General features: G+C 38.5%; 1 protein-coding gene across 1 annotated transcript in view; it reads right to left on the reverse strand.

Annotated features, from left to right (window-relative positions):
- The window catches only part of LOC124285579 (prominin-1-like), a 175,065-nt gene that overhangs the window by 139,286 nt on the left and 9,045 nt on the right, over nucleotides 1-26,734 (reverse strand). The window contains exons 2-5 of the mRNA XM_046721833.1: nucleotides 8,280-8,598; nucleotides 5,992-6,044; nucleotides 4,603-4,808; nucleotides 76-196 (exon numbers count right to left, since the gene is read on the reverse strand). Of these exons, the coding sequence (XP_046577789.1) occupies nucleotides 76-196; nucleotides 4,603-4,808; nucleotides 5,992-6,044; nucleotides 8,280-8,568 (669 nt within the window). The 5' untranslated portion in view covers nucleotides 8,569-8,598. The remainder of the gene's footprint in view (nucleotides 1-75; nucleotides 197-4,602; nucleotides 4,809-5,991; nucleotides 6,045-8,279; nucleotides 8,599-26,734) is intronic.

Consider the following 26,734-nt stretch of genomic DNA (forward strand, 5'->3'; position numbering starts at 1 on the left):
TCCTTAAACTGAAACCAAACAAATCTTAGTTCCAGTAAGCTGATCACCTTCATGTGCAGGCTAAATTTGAATTACCTCAATTGTGTTGTCAAGGAATGTGGTAATGTCATCAATGTTGTCTACAGCTGTATCACCAAACTTGCTCAGTGCTGTTGTCATGCGATCGTTGGAAACAAATACACACACCATACCAGCACTGAAACAAAAACAAAGTGGAATCAAAGTGGAGGACTGACTGCTTACGAGAAATGTAAGGTTCTAATTACATTTTGATAGGTGTTTACGTAATATGTGGCAACCGATAACTTAATTGTTTCTAAGTACTTGCAAAAATTACTTCAATCCTCCAGAAAATATATGGAAATAACTACAGTTCATAATTTCAAGAATTTCTACCTCCTCACTATTACATCAGGGCCAGAAATTTGTACTTAGACTATGATCATACAATAAAATATTTTTAGATGAAAACCCTCATTGTAAACTATCCATAAATAGCAAAGAAACCAATAGCATCTCTTCTGTCAAACCTACCCTTGGTAACCAAAGTCATCACCTTGTACATCCTCCTACAGTAAACTGTACTCTGTAGCACCCCGTTTCTTGGTTAACATCACTGGTGGAAACATTACGTTTAACTTTTGTGGACTTTATTACACAATACATTGGGGTAAAGCGAACTGTATTTCTTAAATACTTTAGCAGAGATTGTTTGATAATTTTAGCAAAATAAAAAAAACTCTAAATATTGCAGATCCTCTACATCATTGCCATAAATTCTTATATTCTGGCTCCAATCACACTGTACCTAATATTTCAGATTTTCAACAGAAGTTGTCTTATACACAATCAGTTGTTCCCCTCATAGCATTGACAGCATACATAGCTTTCCAGTGTGCAATGACGGGAAAACTTCTTCTCTCCTGTGTGTGCTGGAGGACACATCTCCTATCAGGATTCACATCTAGCACTAGCTGCACGGTTCCACTTTACTATTGGTTTCAGTATTTTCTGTGTAATATTACAGTAAGAAGTCATCTATTGTAAATTAATCAGTGCCACAATATACCTGAGGGAAAAAGATGAGTTCATGACATCTATCTAGACCCAGGATAGATTTCAGAATGTAGCATTTCAAAAGGATATCAAACACAAGTGCCTGATACCATGCAAATGGGTATCTTCCAGCATCTTAGGGGGTGACAAATTGTTCCAGATAACTTTCTTAGTCACTTTGACCAATGCAGGAGCACATACATGTACATTGAAATCAAACAAGCCAAAAAATGTGAATAAGGCTCAATAATTCCCCCAGTGGTGACTCCCAACTTCAGCTGAAGAAGAATACATAATGATTATTCTTAACAAAAATACAAGATCTGTATCAAACTTTGCACAGCACCTTTCCTATAAACATAGGAACCAGAAAATCTGAAGCATACTTTGCACAGCACCTTTCCTATAAACATAGGAACCAGAAAATCTGAAGCATACTTTGCACAGCACCTTTCCTATAAACATAGGAACCAGAAAATCTGAAGCATACTTTGCACAGCACCTTTCCTATAAACATAGGAACCAGAAAATCTGAAGCATACTTTGCACAGCACCTTTCCTATAAACATAGGAACCAGAAAATCTGAAGCATACTTTGCTTTCCTATAAGCACAGGAACCAGAAAATCTGAAGCATACGTTGCACAGCACCTTTCCTATAAACATAGGAACCAGAAAATCTGTAGCATACTTTGCACTGCAAAGTGAAGATGATCAGACCTTTATTCTTGTGTAAAATGAGACATGTGATTGATGCTTACAAATATTTATTTTTTTTATTGTGTTGCCTTCATTCCAAGCAATCAGCATAGGACTCTAAAAAAGAGTATAATGTGAATTTCTGCATACCACAGACTTACTACGTCTTAATTTTATATAGTGCCACACCACCATTGCACAAGTTGATAGGGGGTTAACAGTTTGAAATGTCAAAAAGGCAGCCACTGATACTTAATGTTGTAATTCTTGTAATTTCTAGTGTCTATGATAGAGAGTATATATAGCAGTTATTTATTGTTGAAAAACCATTGAACTTATCATTGTAAACACCTCCCACCTGGAATATACCTTGGATGATCTAATTTGTCATGGTTCAGATTTCATTCCTGATGTTTTGTCAATACTCCAAGAGCTGACTGCCCAATAATGACATAGGATCACTGCTACACTGCAATCAATAACAGTGCCCCACTCCCAAGAACTGCCAGAAACACTGTGTCTACATAGCTACAACATTAACTAATGTATTCCTTAGTCACACAGGTCATTTTCCCATTTCCGTCAGTTTTTTTTCATACTTATTTGACTCTTGCTGAACTTAACACTGATGTGAACAGCCTGGCCCACTGTTATCATAAGTTTATTCTTGGGCTAGTGCACTTGTACATACATAACCCAGTGGAATAAAACTGCACTGTAAGCATGTTGTTTTCATGTAGACTGAATCATATTTCTGGAAGAATATCAATTTATCCTTTCTTAAATATTGCTGTCAAATTTACAATAATGATTCAGAACAAGGCACAAAATCTCATACAAACTTTACACCAAATATCATTCAAATGAATGGGTTGTTTGTACAGAAGCTTTTTGCAAAGTGCGTCGCTTCATAACTGTTAATGAAAAATATGTCTGTTAGCTTGATTTCCATACCTAACACGTTCTTACAGGCTAGTATATTAAGGAAAACTATGTCTACAATTGTTGATCCCAACAGTCCAATGAGTAGTACTATGGATTCAAGTCAACTGACTTGTGATCTATTTTTGTGATCTACTTTTACCACATGTCCCCAGGGTTCTTCTGGTGACAATTGTTTGCAAACACTGGTAACAATGGCTATAAACACAGCAATTAAGTAAGCAGAATTGTACAATAGCCAGTGCTATATGACATATGATGTTTGTAGAATCTGCTTTATGCATGGTGATGTGTAAATCATATGTGTAAACTGCAAAAGCCATGAAATAGAATTATAACATATTTCATGTTTTTATTGTATAAATTCAACAGAAGTATTTCTAAGTAGAGACAGAGTGATTATTGTTTAACACTGTGTCACCTATTGTTCTTACAAAAATAATGGTTCTATATGTTAGCAAAACTTAATTGGTGTACAGTGTCCACATACATGTACCGTGACTGTAACTTGTTCTTGCATGATCTCTTATATGGTATTACACTCCAATTATCCATGGGGTAGTGGAAACAGGGAAAAGAAGGGAGGTATCTGGTGATAATGCATTAATATGTCTCAAGACTGCCTGATATGCTTAAAATATGCAAACTACAAAAACAAGCATAACTCATTTGAGTCACTTGCCCACTGATTTGCTTGAAGAAATTGAATAACCAAAAAGTAGAGAGACACTGTGTGTAAGTACCTATCAGGTGTGTAGCTTTAAGTAAACAAAGATACTGCACTGAATAATGCACAGGTGCTTATTGTAATGTTGTCATTGGTTAAAAAAAGCAGAATTAACTGAAGGAGAGTAATAATATATTGCATATCCTAAACAACTATCAAACCCCAAAGTGAATGACAACATTTAAGCAAATGCTTAATAGCTCAAAATCTGTCAGATCTTTTCTCCCTTCACACTTGTCTAAAGAACTGACTAAGCTGGTGATGAAACAATGTTTTAATTATCTTGTTTTACTGGTAATGTGAATATGTAAAAACCCTTCAAATACATACCCTTATATCCAGTATGATAAGTAAGTTTCTAAGGCATAAAAGCTTTGGAAAATTTAAATTTAATTTCCTTACCTTTCCAGCTCGAGGAAACTCAGAAAAGATTCAGAAATTTCATCAAATATTACAATTGAAAGGAATGTGTTGGAAAGACTCTATGATCAAGCATTTATAGAGGTATCAAATCTTAAATTCATGTCAGCAAATCTGTTCATAGCATACATGAAAAAACAGGTGCTTGTGTATATGTCAATGTAAGATGAGTATATGTTTCAAAGGTGCAGTTTCTGTCCACATACGTAAATCTGGTCATAGCATGTATTTCGTACTGTACTTATGTTCATTTTATGGTGTACGATCCAGTTTTTGGTCGTGTGTAGCTTGAGGAAATTTTATAACCACCTTTGTGTAAGTGTAAGAATACAGATCCTATACTGTAGGATCTAAGTGCATGGTCCAAATGCACAAGTCAAAATTTCAGAGCAAGGTCAAAATATACAAACTGCAATAAACACATTTATATATTTGACTATGCCATTATCTCTAAAAACCATCATGAATCAACTTTCATTACATTGGAAAGAAAACTAAATGTGTAATAGCAATAAGGCACTACAAGGCATGTTTGAATGTTTAAAAGATATTGCAAAACACCTTTAAAACCAACAATTGATGGTTCTTGGACTGAAGAACAGGTTGGGTCGGTTGGTTTGTTGTTTAACGCTGCACTCAGCACAGTCTGTGAAAAATTGAGTCTGGACCAGACAATCCAGTGAACAACAGCATGAGCATCGTCTACACAATTGGGATACAATGACAATTGGCTGCTATAGATCCTAGTGAAAAACTGACCTTGTCATTACCACCAGCAACAGAAGAATAACGCCAAAAATCTTCCTTTTACACGAAGCACTTGGGTTATCTTTCTGGATCCGTTTTCCTCCACAGTTGCCACAGCAGCGACAACAGCAGAAGCAGCAACCAATTATGGGGAAGATGAATATAAACAGCAATCCAACTACAATGGCTGCCCCATAGCCTAAATAGTCCAGTGCCACCTGTTAAAAAAAATGTAAAAAAAATATATGGCAGACATGTTGAAAGACATTTACTGCTCGGATCATTCCTGACTTACATCCAATCAGTTCCAGGACTGTACGTAACCGACTGAGTCAGCACAACAACCAGCCCCAACAGCCTGCAATATGTCCAAGTTTGCTCCAACGTCACAGACAAGCATGTCTTGCCTGGTGCAGACAGCTTCTACGGTACAGGAGAAAAGATTGGGATGGTGCAGACAGCTTCTACGGTACAGGAGAAAAGATTGGGATGGTGCAGGCAGCGTCTACGGTACAGGAGACAAGATCGGGACTCACTGATGAGTCAAGATTTCATCTGGACAGCTTCGATGGCAGGGCAAGGGTGTACAGATGGTGACGTGAATGATATGCTAATGCGTGCATTGTTCAACAGCGACAGTTTGGTGGTGCAAGCGTTATGGTAAGGGGAGGCATAACATCTCGTGGTCAGCCACAACTTGTCATTGTCAGTGGCAATCTGACAGGTCTGGGATGCTGGGATGAGATCATTGGGCATCATGTGCAGCCGTTTATTCAAGGACAGAGGCGTAATTTCCTGGGTGTGGGACAAGTGAACAAGACAATAGTTCCCGAATTTAAATATGTGTGCAGGTTATTTCCGCTAACAGCAAGAACTACCATGTCACCTGTGTTGTGTCAGAACATTCAGGTATTAGCTCTTGAACTCTTTTAAAATATTCAACACTCAAAACAATCTGTATGGATATAATCAGACTAATCAGGTAATATGGCGAAAGCGTGATTTTTACGGGTTCGTCAAGACCTCTTGCTACAATTGTATGGACTATAATCAGGTAATATGGTTATCAAACTACTGATATATTTTTCATTTCAATTACTCATGAATATAAATCCTCAAAGAAGAAATTGTGCTCGGGTGTTCCAGTCACCTGAATCACATCTGAATGAATTCAGACTTCATTCGCTTGGGCAAGTTGGAATTATTGTTTGTGAGTTTGCCTCTACTGTGTTTCTTGGCATTGTAAGCACCATACCTGTGCTGGTGGGGTTTACCAAAATGGTAAATGTGGGAGACCTCCATCAGTATGCATGACATTCAGCTGATATGCCTCGATTTAACTCATAATACAGTTCAAAGTCGCAATAAGCCCTACTTAATCACTCAGGATTACATACTCACCCCTTGTACTTCTGACATATCAAAATGTCCATTCATCACCTTTTCAATCAGGTCTGAAAAACAGAATTACTAAATTTTTAAGAATGATTTGACATATTTTCCCTCATTGTTTGTTTGTTGATGTATGCAATTACTTGATTTGTTCACATGAAATTGAGTCACAAAGTTTAAAACCATTTCACGGCAATGATCACTCATTTTAATGTTAACAGTTGGAACAAATTGTGATTTCTTTTCTACTTTGTTTCATTGACAGAACAGCTCTACTTTTGCACTATTACACATAATTTTGAAAAATGGTATACATGGAAACATATTTAAAGTTCTCCAAACCTTGTACAACAAGATAAAATCAGCAGTTGTAATTGAAGAGAGGAAACTGTCTGATTGTTTCAGTTGTTCCACAGGGGTTAGACAGGGGTGTGCTCTTAGTCCCTTGCTTTTTGCGATATTTATTATGGAACTCTATGAATCTGTGAGTGAACTTTTTGATCATGGAATATTAATATCGGAAGACATGTATAATATTTTATCGTTACTCTTTGCAGATGATCTCGTATTAGTGGCTGATACACCTCTCAAGTTGCAAAAACATCTAGATTTTCTTCATAGTTATTGTTGTAAATGGGGCATGGAGATGAATACTGACAAAACTTAAGTTATTGTTTTTCGAAACGGGGGTCGGCTATCTAGATTGGATAAATGGACATATAATGGTACAGACATTGAAGTAGTTAATGCCTACAAGTATCTGGGTGTTATGATGACACCTAAACTTGTTTGGACAAGAACTTGTACTATTTTAGCACAACAAGCAAACAAAGCATTATTTCCTATAAAAAGTCTTATTCGTAAATATGATATAAATATTTGTGATTCATTTAAGATATTCGATAAGAAGATTGTACCAATTTTGATGTATGGGAGCGAAATATGGGGATATAGGGAAATGAATCAACTAGAAATCGTTCATCGATCATTTTGTAAATTTGCCTTGAATGTCAGCAAATCCTTCCCGAATGTTGTTATGTACGGAAAATGTGGGAGATATCCCTTGTATGTCAACACCTATACGAGTTGTATCAGATATTGGTTGAGATTGATTGCCATGCCATCATATAGATACCCGTACCAATCTTATCTTATGTTGAAACAAACGTGTCATAGAAAATATGCAAATTGGGCATCAAATGTTATGCAACTATTATTCACTTATGGTTTTGGTCCTGATTGGATACAGCAGGGAGTAGGTAATATTGATTTATTTTTAAAGCTATTTAAGAAAAGATTACTTGATTGTGCCAAGCAAGACTGGCATGCACAACTTACAAACAAAACCTTGTTACAGTTTTATTCTATTATTAAGACATCACTTACTACAGAATTGTACATCTTTGATCTTAATGATATTAAATATCATAAAGCACTGCTTATCTTCAGAAGCTGTTACAACAGGCTAGGAATACAATGTATTAGAAAAGGTTTTTGTGATTACAAAAGCTTTGATTCTAAATGCACATTGTGTAATGTAACGGAAGATGAAATGCATATTTTATATAAATGTCCAATGTATAGAACTCTTCATGATGATGTACTTCTTATTTTCAAGCAGAATAGAAATATCAATGGGTTAATATCTTTAATGAATTCCAATGATCATAAATTCATGTTAGCAAAATGTCTTTACAATTCATTTCATATTCGAGGAGAACTCCTTTGATACGCATGTACATATATTCATGTATATTTAATCTACTGTATTATGGGTCAACTGGCCTTGAAACAATAAACAAATTGATTGATTGATAATTATCCTTGAGTTACAGATTAATCTTTTGCTATATGGCATCCCTCATTATTTGATTCCTCACATGAATACAATGTGTAAAGTCAATGGCATCTCCCCACCCCATACTGATACTGCTTGAAGTTGCCTAAAAGCAGCATTAAACCCAACACACATATTATCAGAGTGAGTGACAAATAACAACATTTGCCAAATTCAAGACCTTTACATTCTATGTAAACCTAGTAAATCACCTAACAGTGACATGGACGTCTCTGTTGGCAAATAGAACAAGACAACAATTGATTTCATCCCAATTTTTTTTGGTACATGTAGGGCTTGAAAAATAAGATTCCATGAAGCTGTGCTTTTAAAGTTTTTTTATCATTATATTCCCAGATTGTACAATGTTAAGTGTCTTGGACAAAAACATGGTTTTAGGTAGGCCAATGTTGTCACAAATTATAATTAATAGTCTTCTGCAAATCAAAGCAAAACTTACCGTAAGGAAATCCCTTTTGCAGACACGTATTGACAAAACTCCGAGCGAAGTCAAACAGGGGCCCCATTCCTCCATCACTGTATTCAGCATTAGCCTTGTATGGGTCTCCTTGTGGAATGTCAGCCCATGTTATATTGCCCTGGTCATCAATAGAGTTTCCAACTGAGTCAGGAGATTGGATATTTGCAAGGACTGGGTCCTGACTTGCAGCTGATGTCAAAAGTGATGCATAGGTTAATAGCACCGCAAACAATTTCTGTTTTGTTTTCATCATTCTGGTAACTGCCATCTTTCAGTGCTATTCCAGCTGCAATTCATTCTGAAACAATTCAATAGATCTCTGAGGCTCTGTGGCTTACAGGAACTTCAAGGTTATCGATCACATAATGAGTTAAAGATCATATGACATTCTGCTTCCAGATGACATCACTGTTTGTTTTATTAAGACATGTAAAACATTGATGTATACTTGTTGACATTCACTAGTGGACATAGAGCGGTGTTATAGACAGTGCCTAAAGTCAATGTCATGATGCACAGACAACACTGAAAGGTTTCAAACTAATGATAATAGCAAAAGATAAGGATTAGACAAACCAGTTGTCAAACATTGTAGTATTTCCCAAAATATTCTGCTATTGTCATGTCCCTTATGTTAACTGAAATATTTTGGCAAGTGATCCAGGCCATTATGTCAAGGCTGTGTCACTTGAAGAAACTTTACAGTATTATTGTGACACATAATTTTGGCGACAAAACATTACAAGTAAGTTCAAGAGCAGTTGGTGCATTGTGAGTTCAAGAGAAGTTGGTGCATTGTGAGTTCAAGAGAAGTTGGTGCACTGTGTGTTCAAGAGAAGTTGGTGCACTGTGAGTTCAAGAGAAGTTGGTGCACTGTGAGTTCAAGAGAAGTTGGTGCACTGTGAGTTCAAGAGCAGTTGGTGCATTGTGAGTTCAAGAGAAGTTGGTGCACTGTGAGTTCAAGAGAAGTTGGTGCACTGTGAGTTCAAGAGAAGTTGGTGCACTGTGAGTTCAAGAGCAGTTGGTGCACTGTGAGTTCAAGAGCAGTTGGTGCACTGTGAGTTCAAGAGCAGTTGGTGCACTGTGAGTTCAAGAGATATTATGTTATGCACAGTTACTGTTTCCTCATTAGTAGATACCTGGGATGTCTGAGGCATTAAAATGCTGGGACACCACAAAACTGTGGTGGGGGGAAAATCAAATGTCATTGCTGGGTAAAAAATCAATATAGGCCACAAAATGTTTCATGTAGTTTGCAGCAAACTGCATACTTGCTGAAATATAACATAACATGACATGCAGAAATGGCTGAATAATTATATTTTCAGCATGGCTGTTCAGAACAGCAAGCTAATTTGAAAGTAAACTTTATATATATTATAGCAGCGATAATTCATGCAATGTCTCAGCTTCATAGACCCTGTACCCTGGCAAATGAAAAACAAGACGATGATTCCAATACGTGTTGTTTTAATAGCGTAACCAATGTGATTTGGTCACTATTGATTCTTGATGAAAATAGTCACTGAACAACTATGGTCGTAGCATTGTCAATGGCTGACTATTACAAGAAATGATGCACAAGGAATGTCACATGTTAACATCTGATGGGTCTGGCATCAGTATCGGGTGTATCCCCCACGTGCTTGGATGACAGCTTGAATCCTCCTCATCATGCTACTGGTAAACCTTCTGATACGATCAATTGGCAATTGCAGCCATTCTTCATGCAAAGCAGCTTCCAGCTGTGCAAGATGCTGGAGAGGGGGTTCTCTCAACCTCACACGGCGTCCAAGAAAGTCCCAGATGTGCTCCAAAGGATTCAAATCGGGGCTCATTGCTGGCCAAGGTAATGTCATGATAGCCTCATTCTGGAGATGTGCGGTCACAGCACGCGTGAACGATCGCGGCCTGGCGTTGTCATCCATGAATATCGGGTGAGTAGCCAACGGGTGGTTGTCAAAGTGAGGCACGACAACTGGATGGGGAATATCCCGGATGTACTGCTGACCATCAAGATTTCCTCGGACAGTCACCATTTGAAGTTTACAGTCGTGTGAAAGACAACTCCAGATCATAACCGATCCTCCACCATAAGGAACAGTAGGGTGGATATTCCTGGGCACGTAAGCAGTGTTTTTATGCCTCCACACTCTCATTCGACCATCTGTAACGTGGAGGAGGAACCTGCTCTCATCTGACCAGTGGACCATCCTCCATGTCCTCAGGTTCCACTGGCGACGGGCCATACACCACTCCAGACGTCGTCTCTTATGGAGATCAGACAGAGCAGGACGTTTGATGACTCTTCTGGACCTCATTCCAAGTGCCCTAAGGCGATTTCAGACGGTTCTGGTGGATAATTGTCTGTAGGGTAACCACAGGCGCTTCAAAACCGAACTTGTGGCAAAGGGTTCTCGCCTTACCAGACGTGCCAGGCTGCGATCATCACGGGCCGTTGTCATCCTGGGTTGTCCAGGCCTTGGACGATCTCTCAAATCTGTCATCTGATGTTTTCGGACAAGTCGGCTGATGACCGAGTGACTGTAGCCCAGTTGTCGTCCAATAGCTTTGAAGGACATGCCTGTTGCATGCATGCCGACAATTTGCCACCTTATTGCTTCAGAAAGTCTTCTCCTCGCCATTTCAGTATTCATTAATGGAGACAGTTACAAATTTGTCTGCTTTTATACCCATAAATTGCATGTCAGAGAAACTGAATTTTGGGAAAAGTGTGGGTTGTATGCTTCACGTGCACAAGGGATGCGTTGTGACGAGTGCAAAGGAACTGAAACACCTTTTTAGACTACTAGAGATGTGTTGTAATACAGAGATATCATTCATGTTTAATGATGGTTAACAGTTGCTCTACTATCATGAAATATATCAGGGGGTGCTTAATTAAGTTCCAGGTGTATATCAGGGTTTGACACTCACTGATTTCTCCCACTTGCCAAGTGGGCAAGTAGAAAAGTTAAACTACTTGCCCATCACAGATACTACTTGCCCCATGTTACTTATGGCATAGAAAGAACTAGACAAACAAAACACAGCAAGTGAAGAGTTTTAATGAATGAATTGAGGTTAGAAGTTGAAAAAATATGTACTTGCCACTCGGGCAAGCCTTTTAGCAATTTTACTTGCCCTGATTAATTAGTACTTGCCACGGGCAAGCGGACAAGCATGAGTGTCGAACCCTGTATATATAAGAATTTAGCACTATTGATAATAAGTAACTGACAACGTCATTCAAGATTGCAAAGTAGGAAGATATTATATCAAATAATTATCATAATAGGACTCTATGTTTACCAATATTTGTGGAAACATTTATTTTTGGAACACTTCCATAATGTACATTCGAAACGTTGTCATTATGACAAAGTGCAGGGATTGGGAAAGGCAGGGGCCATGGACCATTTTGCACATGAGAATAAAAAATGGCCCATTAAAATTTTGAAGTTTACTATTGATACAAAGGGCAGTGGCCCATTCTAAATTCAGAAAATGGCTAATAATCGTGAAAATGGCCCATTGTCAAAGTTTTCTATCCCAATCCCTGAAAGTGGAAACTTGATTTTGTCTATCAGTAACTCCTTTATCTGGTTTATGATAGATACTGATGACTGGATACAGACTTTTGCATCCTTGAGCTTCCAATATATTGTACTACCTGATGTCTGTCACTGGTAGGATCTGTTATGTTGTGTTATGCCTTAGACAAATCACAAACATACAATTACACTGCACATAAAAACTGAAAACAATACCTACTGGTATTAATCAACATTAATTCATTAATTAGAAGCATATTTTAGAAATATAAATTGCTAATATAAGGCCATGGGCACTTAATATGACTTTACAAAATTGTTATAAATCTGCAGTATAGTGCATAGATTGTTCTTGACCGGCATATGTTGGTGGGGAGTGATTGATAACATGTTGGTGGCATTAAATATACAAAACATGGTGTAAATGTATATATGTATGCAACTATGTATGTATGTATATAATGCAGTGTTCACGAATAGCGTCTGACCCTCTGACAAATCCGGCAGATTTGCCAACGGTCCGATAGAAGTCTACAACCCACCGGCCCCAGTGTCAGACTGTATATTTCATAATGACTTTGACTGAAGTTGTTATATGTGACATGTGACACTTGTTTGCCCTTTATAAATCTTACGGGGGTTTTTAAATTTCAATGCCAATTATAAGAAATGTTAAATATGAAATGTGTGTTTAATTTCATTCTATGGGTCCTGTGAATTTTGAATGGGGCAGACAGGCATCTGAAACTTACAGGACCCAATGTCCTATTACTTTGAAACAGCATTCGTGAACACCATGTACACAGAAAACAGTGAGAAGGTAAGAATATGGAACATGTATGTCTTGTGTATCTTTGGTGTTCCAATGTGGAAATAAATATCAACTACTGATCAACCAAAAATGTAGGATATACTTTGCAAGTCATCACTTTCATGTGACATTGGACATGGGGTCTGTACAGAAAGGATGATGGTGAAAGGTTTGGATCTCTTTGTTTCGTTGTTTGTTTTATCCCTTGGCAGCCTAGGAAGAAGCAACGGGATAGTGTGGGGAGAGAAGAGTCTACATCTTCAGAGTGGAGCTATCCTTGCTTCCTTATTGGGAGCATTAATTTACAGATTACGTTACATCTTCCCTTTTGAGAATGATGAAATGATACCATAGTACTATTTTTAGTACTTGTTGCATATACCTAAGAGAATAAACCATTCATTTCAACGGCTTTGGTCATTTGCCTCTTATCACAAAGAGTTCTGTTTTGTAGTCTCAGTGACCAGTACACAACAATGGAAACATCCAATAAAGTTGAAATGAATTTGGTAAACCTGATCAGAACTACTTCTTATCTAAGTGATATAATGTAAACACAAATGAATGTTAGTATCTTCATCCTACCATCTTAGCGTGTTGATCTTTACTTGGGCACAAAGTCCTTGAACCTAACTGGTGGCTTTACAAGTCTCCCACTGGCCGGATGTTTTCTGTTCACCAACTGATGGAGGAACAACTAGTGTTGTTTGCCGACATCCTTTGGGGACACAATCATACACTTTAGGTGTATTCTCTTCTTGCATGTTGGATGGAACATATGACACGTCAGACGCTCGTTTGGGAGGCCTCTCCTTTCAAGGTGTCAGGTGTCTTCTATTTCTATGATGTAGACTTCCTCAGTACGTAGACGATTTGATCTGATGTCACCTTTCTGATCAATGACAGCTTTCTTCCACTCAGTCTCACGCTCTGTAGTTTCCAGTGTTATCTACTGTACCATTAAAGTGCAGGTATTGTGGAGAGGTTGTTACGTGTTAAAACTGATATTATTTAGAAAATCTGAATGCTTCCGAGTTGAAAGGTGGACCATTGTCCTTCACAATCTAATCTGGAATACCATGCCTTACCAAACGTGCTTTCATCTTCTTGATGATCTCTGTAGCTGTTTTGTCATGTAGTCTGTCAGCATCAAAGACGTCAGAGTAATAATCAACAGTGGTTAGTTCTAGTAGTCCTTGTGGTCACACGTGTGAAGATCCATGGCAGAATTTGTCTTCAGCAACCCATTCTTGTCGTACGAGGCGACCAACAGGATCGGGTGGTCAGCCTTGCTGGCTTGGTTCACTCATGTCAATATATCTCAATTGTGTAGATCGATGCTCATGCTGTTGATCACTGGATTGTCTGGTCCAGCCTCAATTATTTACAGATCGTCGCCATTCAGCTAGAATACTGCTGGGCGAGGTGTTAAACAACAACGCGGCTGAGGTTCCTTTCTCTGATCTTGTTGAAAAGTCAAGTGTCACACTTTCTAATATATTCAGTGAGATCAGACCCCATGTTCTTCCAGTAAACAAGTTCTCTTGCTCTTCGCAGACAGCCTTGTAATCCGATATGGCTGGATCCATAATGTTCAGTCGATTACTCACTAGGATGACCACTCATTCACCTTTGAATATGATTCTGTTTTGGAATGATAGTACATCTCGAAACGAAAAGTAGTCTCTAATACAGTAGGTGACCATCCTTGCTGGATCAGTCACTTCCATGAGATCACAGAGGTATCCTCTCAACCTGATTTCTTAATAAGAGCAAGCCTTTGGTATTGACAAGTACTCAACCATGTTGACAGTTTCAGTTTCAATGGCAGTAGGACATTGAGAGTCAAATAGTCAGGACATCTCCATACTGTGTTTTGACTTGCTTCTGATGAGGTGAGTGAGGGTGTGATTTTGCTATTTACAACCTGCACTGGTGCATGTTCAACATGGCTGTTGTAGGTTACCTGTCATAACAGGTTCCACCAGTGCAGGTAACAAATTATTTAATATTACAAAATATATCTTTACTTTATTATATATATATTATATAGTTACTATTGTTTTATATTATCATTTACTTATTTATATATTTCAATAATCCCCAATCTGGCTTATCTCAAAATCATTCACAAGGCTTTGGTTGACACATTTCAAGCTAACCATCAGTAGAATGGTCCAGATGACTGGCAAACTAGCCTTGTAGGGAAATGTTTTAATGGTGCAACTGTCATCATGGGCTGTAGAGCAGCTGTTGCTGTAAGGATCAAGAATGTTGCACAACAAATAGTGTCAATACACTGAATGTAGAAAGTATTCTGGAATATAATATAATGAAATGTGTCAAGATGATGTTAATTTCCGTTAATTGCTGTAGTTATCCTTGCGCTGACTCTGAATTGCAACAGGAATCTTGCGACAAGGCAGCTGTTCCGGTGATACAGTTTTGTCAATCTCTAAATGAAGCAATCCTTCCAGTTTTCCTTCATCTTCAAACACATTACTGTATTGTTCAGAAATATCAGTGTGTTCAATTTTCACAGTAGTTTTCTGATCACTTTTCGGTTTCAGAGTTGGTTGATTTCGTTCAGTAGAACGAAGCATTTGTATGTGGTCAAAATTAACAGCAATCAGGCACATTTGGTGAACAGCTCTAGCTTCAAGTACTGGCTTGCTACCCTGTCCATTATCAGTCAGAAATTCAATGCTGTACATCCATCTATTCCTCAGATTCCCAAAAGACACCCAATGTTTACCAACAGGCTCAGTCTCCATACCATTATACATGCACAAAATTGTGTTAACGTCTTTGTCAGCATGTTCCAGTTTGTGGCTTCCAAACACCTGTGCATAAAGGGTAGCAGGATCAACATATCAAAGACTCTTCCTGGACTCTGTAGTGCAAAATGATGCATTCTGCTTCTTTAGCAAGTTTTTTTCCCATGCCAGACAGTTTCATACCAAACACCAAATTTACACAGAGGTGGTTGTTCAGATTGTGGAGATAGTTGGTCCTTTACCTTGCAATCACCATTCATGTGTCTCGGTTTGTTGTATTTGGCTTTTGATCTTTGCATTCTCTGGACACTTGACATAGATTGCAGCCTTCTTGCAGCAGTTTCATGTGAAAGACATATGTCAATACAGTATTTCAAGGTAAGTTTTGAATTCTGTAGTAGTCATTTTCTTGTTGAATTATCACAGATTCTAATGACCATTCTATCTGTGATAAGTGACTCTTCCAGCGCACCTTAGTTGCAAGATTTTGCCAAAGTACTGAATGCAGTGAAATAGGAATCTATAGATTCACATTGCTCCACATCTCTAAGGTTAAAGGTCTCACCAACACCAATAGGTCTCAAATTTCTGTCTATCCCCATCATTGTCAAAATATAGTCCATCCATTTTGTAAAGCACTTCTGAGTGTGTACGTGTCAGTAATGTAGCAGATCTACATGCATTAGTCATTTGTGCAACATGCTGCAAATTCATAGTTTTCCCACATACACTAAAATTTCTGTTTAAGTTTCCTTTCAAGTATACTTTTGCTACAGTGGTCGTTGTCAGCACAGGTACTACAGATGTGTGTACAGATGTGTAGCCAAAATCATAACACAGAAACATACCCCCGCCAAAATCATATCACAGAAACATACCCTAGCCAAAATCATAATACAGAAACATACCCTACCATAGCCAAAATCAAAACAAAGAAACATACCCTAGCCAAAATCATAAAACAAAAACATACCCTGGCCAAATCATAACACAGAAACATACCCCAGCCAAAATCATAACAAAGAAACATACCCCAGCCAAAATCATAACAAAGAAACATACCCTAGCCAAAATCATAACACAGAAACTTACCCTAGCCAAAATCATATCACAGAAACATACCCTAGCTAAAATCATCACATAGAAACATACCCCAGCCAAAATCATAACACAGAAACACACCCTAGCCAAAATCATAACACAGAAACATACCCTAGCCAAAATCATAACAGAAACATACCCTAGCTAAAATCATTACACAGAAACATACCCCAGCCAAAATCATAACACAGAAACATTCCCCAGCCAAAATCATAACACAGAAACACACCCTAGCCAAAATCATATCACAGAAACATATCATATCACAGAAACATACCCCAGCCAAAATCATATCACAGAAACATACCCTAGCCAAAATCATATCACAGAAACTTACCCCAGCCAAAATCATAACACAGAAACACACCCAGCCAAAATCATATACACAGAAACATACCCTAGCCAAAATCATAACACAGAAACATACCCATAGCCAAAACACAGAAACATACCCCAAAGCCAAAATCATAACACAGCCAAAACATAGAAACATACCCTAGCCAAAACATATAACAAAGAAACATACCCCAGCCAAAATCATAACACAGAAAAACAGCCAAAACCCCAGCCAAAATCATAACACAGAAACATACCCTAGCCAAAATCATAACACAGAAACATACCCTAGCCAAAATCATAATATAACAAACCTAGCCAAAATCATAACACAGAAACATAATCCCAAAATCAGCCAGAAAATCCTAGCCAAAATCATAACACAGAAACATACCCTAGCCAAAATCATAATATCACAGAAACATCATAACACAGAAACAGCCAAAATCATCAACACATAAGCCAAAATCATAACACACAGAAACATACCCCAGCCTAGCCAAAATCATAACACATAAAGAAACATCATAACACACAGAAACATACCCTAGCCAAAATCATACCACAGAAACATACCCCAGCCAAAATCATATCACAGAAACATACCCTAGCCAAAATCATATGACAGAAACATACCCCAGCCAAAATCATAACACAGAAACATACCCCAGCCAAAATCATATGACAGAAACATACCCCAGCCAAAATCATAACACAGAAACATACCCTAGCCAAAATCATATCACAGAAACATACCCTAGCCAAAATCATAACACAGAAACATACCCCAGCCAAAATCATATCACAGAAACATACCCCAGCCAAAATCATATGACAGAAACATACTCCAGCCAAAATCATAACACAGAAACATACTCTAACCAAAATCATATCACAGAAACATACCCTAGCTAAAATCATCACAGAGAAACATACCCCAGCCAAAATCATAACACAGAAACACACCCTAGCCAAAATCATAACACAGAAACATACCCTAGCTAAAATCATAACACAGAAACATACCCCAGCCAAAATCATATCACAGAAACATACCCCAGCCAAAATCATAACACAGAAACATACCCTACCCAAAATCATAACAAAGAAACATACCCTAGCTAAAATCATAATATAACAAAGAAACATACCCTAGCCAAAATCACAACACAGAAACATACCCTAGCCAAAATCATATCACAGAAACATACCCTAGCCAAAATCATAACAAAGAAACATACCCTAGCCAAAATCATAACACAGAAACACACCCTAGCCAAAATCATAACACAGAAACATACCCCAGCCAAAATCATATCACAGAAACATACCCTAGCCAAAATCATAACAAAATCATAACATCAGAAACAAACATACCCTAGCCAAAATCATACCCCAGCCAAAATCATATCACAGAAACATACCCTAGCCAAAATCATAACACAGAAACATACCCTAGCCAAAATCATAACACAGAAACATACCCCAGCCAAAATCATATCACAGAAACTTAGCCCCTAGCCAAAATCATATCACAGAAACTTACCCTAGCCAAAATCATAACACAGAAACATACCCTAGCCAAAATCATAACACAGAAACTTAGCCCTAGCCAAAATCATAACACAGAAACATACCATAGCCAAAATCATAACCAGAAAATACCCCAGCCAAAATCATATAACACAGAAACATACCCTAGCCAAAATCAACATACCCTAGCCAAAATCATCATAATCATAGAAAAACATACCCTAGCCAAAATCATATCACAGAAACTTACCCCAGCCAAAATCATATCACAGAAACATAGCCCCCTAGCCAAAATCATACCCCACAGAAACACAGAAACATACCTAGCCAAAATCACAACACAGAAACATACCCCAGCCAGCCAAAAAAATCATATCACAGAAACATACCCTAGCCAAAATCATAACACAGAAACATACCCTAGCCAAAATCATAACACAGAAACATACCCCAGCCAAAATCATATCACAGAAACTTACCCCAGCCAAAATCATATCACAGAAACTTACCCTAGCCAAAATCATAACACAGAAACATACCCTAGCCAAAATCATAACACAGAAACTTACCCTAGCCAAAATCATAACACAGAAACTTACCCTAGCCAAAATCATAACACAGAAACACACCCTAGCCAAAATCATAACACAGAAACATACCCTACAGTAGCCAAAATCATAACACAGAAACATACCCTAGCCAAAATCATAACACAGAAACATACCCCAGCCAAAATCATATCACAGAAACATACCCCAGCCAAAATCATAACACAGAAACATACCCCAGCCAAAATCATATCACAGAAACATAGCCAATATCAGAATACAGAGACGAAGTCCTTTCCGCATTGTGCCGTTTTCGTGATCGGAACTGTCATACTGTTGTGTTGTATGCATTCGGTTGCCTTATATATAAGAAACGAGCCTACACAGTAATGAATATTTCACGATGCACAATGCCACTCGGAATCAGTTGAACAGGAACAACTACATATATGGTTTCTGTTTTGTGTTGCGGAACATTGAATATTATCCTCCGTTTAGGGTACCGTGTATGTTTCTGTATTTCGACTTTGTTTAGCGCACCTGTGCTGACAACGACCCCCTTCAGCACTACTTTTGGTTGCTGGGGAATATTGTTAGGAACATAAATGAGTCCTGATCATCGAGGTTGTTGTACTTGTAGGAATCAGTGGCATGTTTAATTGCAAGCAGTTCAAACCAATACAAACAAACGAGTTTTGGCTCCGACAGACCCACCGTAGTTTGTTTCCACGTGTCACGAACTCACAATCAAGATAATTTTCAGCGATAAGGTCAGAAAAAGTTCTTTGAATGTCTTCATCAGCAGTTTAAGTAGCCAGAATCAGCCAAACATAAACCTGCCATGACATACAAATTGTCGGAACGGTTCGGTTAGTCCAGTAAGTGGTAGCGAAAATAGGTGACACACGTGATAGCATTGTAATACCCAGAAATTTCAGGTGTCTCCTCAGATTAGATTCCAAGTTAGGACAGTGTTTTTTTACTACTTCTGACACCATGTTTCGTTGTTTGTTTTATCTCTCGGCGTCCTGGGAAGAAGAAACGTATTCGAAGTGGGACAGTGCTGAGTAGATCTGGTATCGTTGACTTTGTATGAAACTGGTCTTTCAGAAACATGGTAATGACATGTGTAGCCCTGAAAAAGCACAAGTCTTTAGACAACTGCTAAATCACCAAAATGTTTCAAAGTTATCGGGTGCAGCGGCTGTCGTAGAGAAAAAAAACATAAATAGGGCCCCATAAATATAATAAATATAACCCAAATCACGTCTAATAATGTGAAAATGTTACCTCGTATTGAAGAAACGCAACCCTGACCTACGGCATGCATACTCAGCAAGTGATATCATGACGTCATAATATGGTTTAGCGCATGCTCTATGACCTCTATGACGTAATGAACACGTTTTACTCGGTGCATCTTTAGTCTTACGGTACATGTATGCTGGAAAAAAAAAGCTGAGTATATCCCGACTGATCAACATATCCTTTTCTATAACGATTATATTTATGGCTGAGTGTGTTTTTATGCTTCATTTTCTTTAAGAGTCCAACTATGCATACCACTTTCGCTGCAACTTTTGTACTGAATTTTGCCTGTTGCTGTATACAGTACATAATCGTACATACACATCTACAAACAAATGCGTTTTTTGCAAGGTGACAGTTTCGTAAGTGAGTGAGAGTGCATACATGCGGTGGACGAGCTGGCTAAGGCGCCAGGCTAGTGATCCAGCGAGGTTGAGGTGTCGGGATCGAGCCCACCTGTGACCGGGTGTAAAAACCTTGAAGTCAACATTGTGTGCAGACTCTTTTGAGTGTTGTCACAACTCCTAGTGTACAGTACTACACAACCCTGTGCACTTAAAGAACAAAGAAACTTTGTTTTTTTGGTACTCTTTTAACCATTACATATGAAAGAATTGTGGTTAGACTTATGCGGAACACCAAATTCATTCTTAAAAAACTTGTGGTTAATTAATACCGAGCGGTTAAAAGTTGCCAAAAAGTCACCTGCTTCACTCTCGCCCGCCAACGAAACCACAGACAGGTTACGTAACTCTGTCGCCAGAGCACTGCAGTGACGTCATATGAGGAACGATTTTCAGTTAGTTATATAGAAAGTGTGTAGCACGCTCATCATTTTGATGATTTCTCGACATCAACGACGACATGCCGAATCGTTGCTTTGTCGTCAATTTCTCCTAGGGGTCGGGCGATGGTGTCACCATGCACAGATTTCCACAGGACCCCGCAGTTCGTGCTAAATGGGTTATGTTTGTGAGTGCGAAGCGAGCGTTGTGGAGGCCTGAAACCATTACTTACTTGTGTTCAGATCGCTTCACGGAAGTTAAAGAATCAAAACTACTTACTAGTTGTAGTAAAATATGTATATGATTGATGACCATAAAGATTATCCGTGACACAACTTGTAACATAACGATTTCTTCCTCGGAAGTGAGGTTGTGGTCGAAGTAACAATAATACTGTAAGTAGTATTATATTTTGACACCCACCGCGCTCCCACGAGAGAAATTGTTATGTTATAAGCTATGTCATGCAAAATCCTATTGGCCATCAATCAAATACATATTTTACTACCAGTAGAAAGTAGTTTTGATTTTGTAACTCGGTGAAAACAAACCTAAATAGCATTTATCCTCAGACTGGCGGATGTTCGCGACAGGGCGCCACCATTTTGGAAAATCGTAAAGTCTGTTAGAATTAATGAGATTATAGTTTGTTTTCATCAAGTTAGAAAATCAAAACTACTTTCTACTCGTAGTTAAATATGTATTGGAATCAGAACCAAACGGATTTTGCATGGCACAACTTATAACATAACGATTTCTTCCACGGAAGCGAGGTGGGTGTCGAAGTCACAATACTGCGCGATAAATTTCTTGCTACATTCACATGGTTAATGTCCACTCACCAGTATGTAGATACTAGTCAATGTGCGTCTTTATATTTGGTCTTATAATCCTAATTAGTTTATTATCATACTTGTATGCATTTTGAAACTAAATAAAAAGCAGACGATCTGCTGACACTTATAGTGCATTTATAACAGAACTGAAATATCTAGACATGTTATAGTTTGCCAATGTGAATCATAATTCGCACACACACCCTAGTGTATGTTGTCTGTCTCATTACACTTCACGGCGAAAACAATGATTCTGTTGAATGCTACGACAAATGAATAAAAACAAAATGCAAATATTAGAATTAAAACCGATTAAAGTTATAGGAACAATGTCAGGCTATTACCTTGTTCGAGGAATGTATCCATCAATATCCACAAAAACGAGTGATATGCTATTCATCTGCAGCTGTTCCAAGTGATGTGTCTTTTAACAGTTTAATATACGAAAAAGTGATAAGTCTTTTCAGGTATTTCACATTGGTGTATAGTCTCATTGGTCACCCAAGATAGCACACCTGGCAACTAATTGCATAATGTCCGCCTTTCTTTAAAAACAGTAATTTAGTTAGCCAATAATGGGCAATCAATCACTGTATTGCCGGTTAATCCTTTGAAAGAAGGACGTTGTTTTTACGCAGACACCGACACTACAGAGTGTATTCAGTATAGATTAGTAAATCTACATACATAAACACTACCTTTTGACAAATCCGCTGTGTAAGATAAAAGTAATTAATTAATCAGCGTGTTATCGGTTAATCCTTTGATCGATGTTTATAATGTTCAATATTTACTCCAGACACAAGAAATGCCAAATGGGAACCTTTGTCGGGTAATCTAAGTGTGTTACCACTAATTATACCTGTTATTATTTCATTAATTGACCATCAAGTGAATGATGACAAATAACATGTGTAGGTTTATACCACCTAACACGGGTTACAACAAGGGAGTATTAATTGCTGTATATGCATGTGAAAACTTATGGGACGACACTGTTTTGAGAATACAAACAGATTTTTACATGACATGATTAAATATCGAGGTAAAAAAACACAGAAATGGGATCAATTTGGATCAGTCATTATAAAAATAAGGCCTAACGACACCAAGCAATTTTGACAGAATCGTCTATGAAAACAAGTTGTAACTCGGAAACTAGGCAAAGCAGGAGACAAACTTAAATGACAGTAGATTGTGAGAACATATAGCTTTTATTTTCCACAACAGTTGTCACGATGTCAGGTTTATACAAACCTGTAAACAAGATAATTTACCCCCTGAAATGTAGATGAATTCTGCATCGGCCCTCATATCTATTCCTCATATGACGTCACAGAGACGCCCCGCTCTGATTGGTTGAAATTTCGTTCGCGGGTGAGAATTGTGCACTGTTGTCAAAAAGGTCGATTTAAGTTAATTAAAGACCTAAGTGAGTAGTTTTAATGACGGGGATTCATTTATAGCGATGCCAGTTAGTGATTTATGTATTTGTACCCCCCTAGAGTATATGTGATCTTTAAAAGAACCCACGAATCCGTTGGTATATGACAAGATGGTGGCCACATGAATACGTGCAAACACCTACAGCTAGTTGCGGGTACAACAACGTGCAGTGAACATGGAAAAAGTACTGTGACTGTGTGTCCCAGTCCACCCAGCTGTGAATGGGTACCTCGTTAGGATGAGAAAGCCACAATAACTCGGTGCGCCTAGTGGCTGCAAGAGTTGTATACTCCCCAGGGAGTTGAGATTGATTATACGATGTGACGTTGAGATTGACATCCAATGATCGAGGGAAAAAATACCAGCGCCTTGAGCATGCACTAGTTGCCTGGATATGTGCGCTATTTAAATTTCCTATAATAAAAAATAATAATAATATAACAATGACACGTTTTATGGATAACAACTTCTTTTTTTTATTCTTTACACGAAGTTTCAGAGCTAATTCTTGCTCCTTCATCAGGTGAATGAATATTCACAATGCCTTTCAAAAACATGAGTGAGTGAGTTTAGTTTTACACCGGCGGCGTGAGTGTCGTAAGTATAATCTGTAGGACTATCTACTATGAGCATTCAAGGGGATTCTCCCGGTTTCAACGAAGCACCCCCTTGCTGGTCCAAAACCAATTTAATGTAATGTGTTGGGTGCTGACGCTAATTATATCAATTGTGTGGCATCCAGCGATTACGCCAGCTGGAGTTTTGTTTCCCTGTAAGGCTCACTGGATAATCGTTGTTTGTCTCCCTTGACACAAACACTACCAGGCAGGTCGGACGTCCTCAGCCAGTGGTACAGCTGGGCAGCATTTGCCAGTTTGCTTATGTGCTGTAAAAATTTTACAGCGAAGAATATTTAAATCCTATATTTAAATTTTAAAATATTCGACGAGAATAACCATATTTTGTATTAAACAGAGACCATTTACCGGTAAACTGTGCTTGATTTAATAGAAGAAATGAATATAATATCGAATTTCTTTATCGAAAACGGATATGTCATTCTTAAAATAAGTTAGTCCCTTTAGTGAAGGAAATTTAGAAACTACATACATGTACAAAGCCAACCTTTGAGCGCACAACCCCATTTATCAGGTGTAACAACTTATTTGGAGCCATGTTTGTCTATAGAAACACCTAATCATAGGGAAACAAATATCTACACTATTTCTACTCGAGTCAAGGTATGTTGCCGAGCAGGCACTGCATCCACGTAGAGAGCTTTAAAGTAGCGAGTGAGTGAGTGAGTTTAGCTTTACGCCGCTTTTAGCAAATATTCCAGCAATGTCACGGCGGGGGACACCAGAAATTGGCTTCACATTTTGTGCCCATGTGGGGAATCGAACCTGAATCTTCGTCGTGACGAGCGAAGGCTTTAACCACTAGGAAAATACGGAATTTGACCACGCCATCCATAATGCACCCCTGTATTGCTATCCTAAGTTTAGATGGGTATATGATAAGGTGCGGGATGATACGTGGACGTCGTGCAGATGAGTCCCAGCTGTCTAGGCATGAACTCCTACATACGTTGTCCGATGCAACCGGTACCTCATCTGAGCATCACATAGCAACCGTATTGTAATGCCATCGTTCTGACGAATGTTTCATGTACTGGAGCTCGTGCCCATGGACATCTAGAGCGGCTCCGGTCTGTGTTTATTGTTATAAGGTCCCCAACCTATTGATGACAGATTGGGAAATTTGCAGTGTTTGGGAAACAATAAACCAGACGTGTGTCCATCTCCAATATACTGTGGTGGTGTGTGGTCTTGTGCATAGAGCGCAGGTCACAAATCAAGTGGTCACGGAGAGTCTTTGGCAGCTTGACTCTTAAGAGTTTCTAGGACTTCTAGCATCTATGTGGTCACGCCTTAGGCAAGTGAGTTTGTTCAAAAAACCTGTGGACCCAGCAGAAAATGGGTACCCAGTGGGATAAGTCATATGAGTATTAACCTCCTAGCGACTCACAGGCAGCTTGGGTTATCTGGGGTAATGATGCCCATCATGTGGTATGGCTTACATCATGACCCAGCGGCATGGAGTTCAGCACTACATAAGTGGCCAATTATTATATACATTTACACGTTCAGCAAGTCGCAAACGTCGTATAATCAATACTGTTACTTCATTAGTGGTGAAACGTGTTTAAGGTGTCACTGATCATGAACGCTTGGCTTACTGCTGGCAACCGAATAAGTGTAACAGCGGTAAACCAACAAATACTAGGCTTGCACAAGTCTCCACGGTAAAAATTAATAGTTTAAACGACAGTTTCTAAAACATGATAAATAACAGACCGAGGTCCTTAGACTACTGTCCGGTTATCTGAACTTGCCTCTTCGAGGGATATAGAATTACAATGTACTATACATCCATGAGCTCAGCATCAGTACAGCCTTGGAGCAAGGCTACTGGCATACAGCCGTTTGCACTTACTATCCTAGTGTTGTGTTGATTTCTTTGGAAATTATCTTGTTGCATACATCATTTATTACTTACGTTTATACAGGGGAAATTCTACCCGTGCTTGAGAATTATTGACGCTTATCTGCAAGTGTAAGATAGTCACCACTACCAAGTATGATGATCAACCTGATCAACTGCCGAGGCCCATTTCCGGGTTTCTATAGAAGCACATCGTCAGATACTAGAGGTTCGAGGAACTTTGTGGATAACTGGAAATGTCATCGTCAGATACTAGAGGTTCGAGGAACTTTGTGGATAACTGGAAATGTCATCGTCAGATACTAGAGGTTCGAGGAACTTTGTGGATAACTGGAAATGTCATCGTCAGATACTAGAGGTTCGAGGAACTTTGTGGATAACTGGAAATGTCATCGTCAGATACTAGAGGTTCGAGGAACTTTGTGGATAACTGGAAATGTCATCGTCAGATACTAGAGGTTCGAGGAACTTTGTGGATAACTGGAAATGTCATCGCCAGATACTAGAGGTTCGTGGAACTTTGTGGATAACTGGAAATGTCATCGCCAGATACTAGAGGTTCGAGGAACTTTGTGGATAACTGGAAATGCCATCGCCAGATACTAGAGGTTCGAGGAACTTTGTGGATAACTGGAAATGTCATCGCCAGATACTAGAGGTTCGAGGAACTTTGTGGATAACTGGAAATGTCATCGCCAGATACTTGAGGTTCGAGGAACTTTGTGGATAACTGGAAATGCCATCGCCAGATACTTGAGGTTCGAGGAACTTTGTGGATAACTGGAAATGTCATCGCCAGATACTAGAGGTTCGAGGAACTTTGTGGATAAGCTTGCTAAGAAAGCAAGGTCTAGTATTTTATTTCGATAATAGAGAATACTAAGCAGGGAAGCC

Source organism: Haliotis rubra, unplaced genomic scaffold, assembly GCF_003918875.1.
Source record: "Haliotis rubra isolate DU_JTF1 unplaced genomic scaffold, ASM391887v1 Scf363, whole genome shotgun sequence".
NCBI lineage: Eukaryota > Metazoa > Mollusca > Gastropoda > Lepetellida > Haliotidae > Haliotis > Haliotis rubra.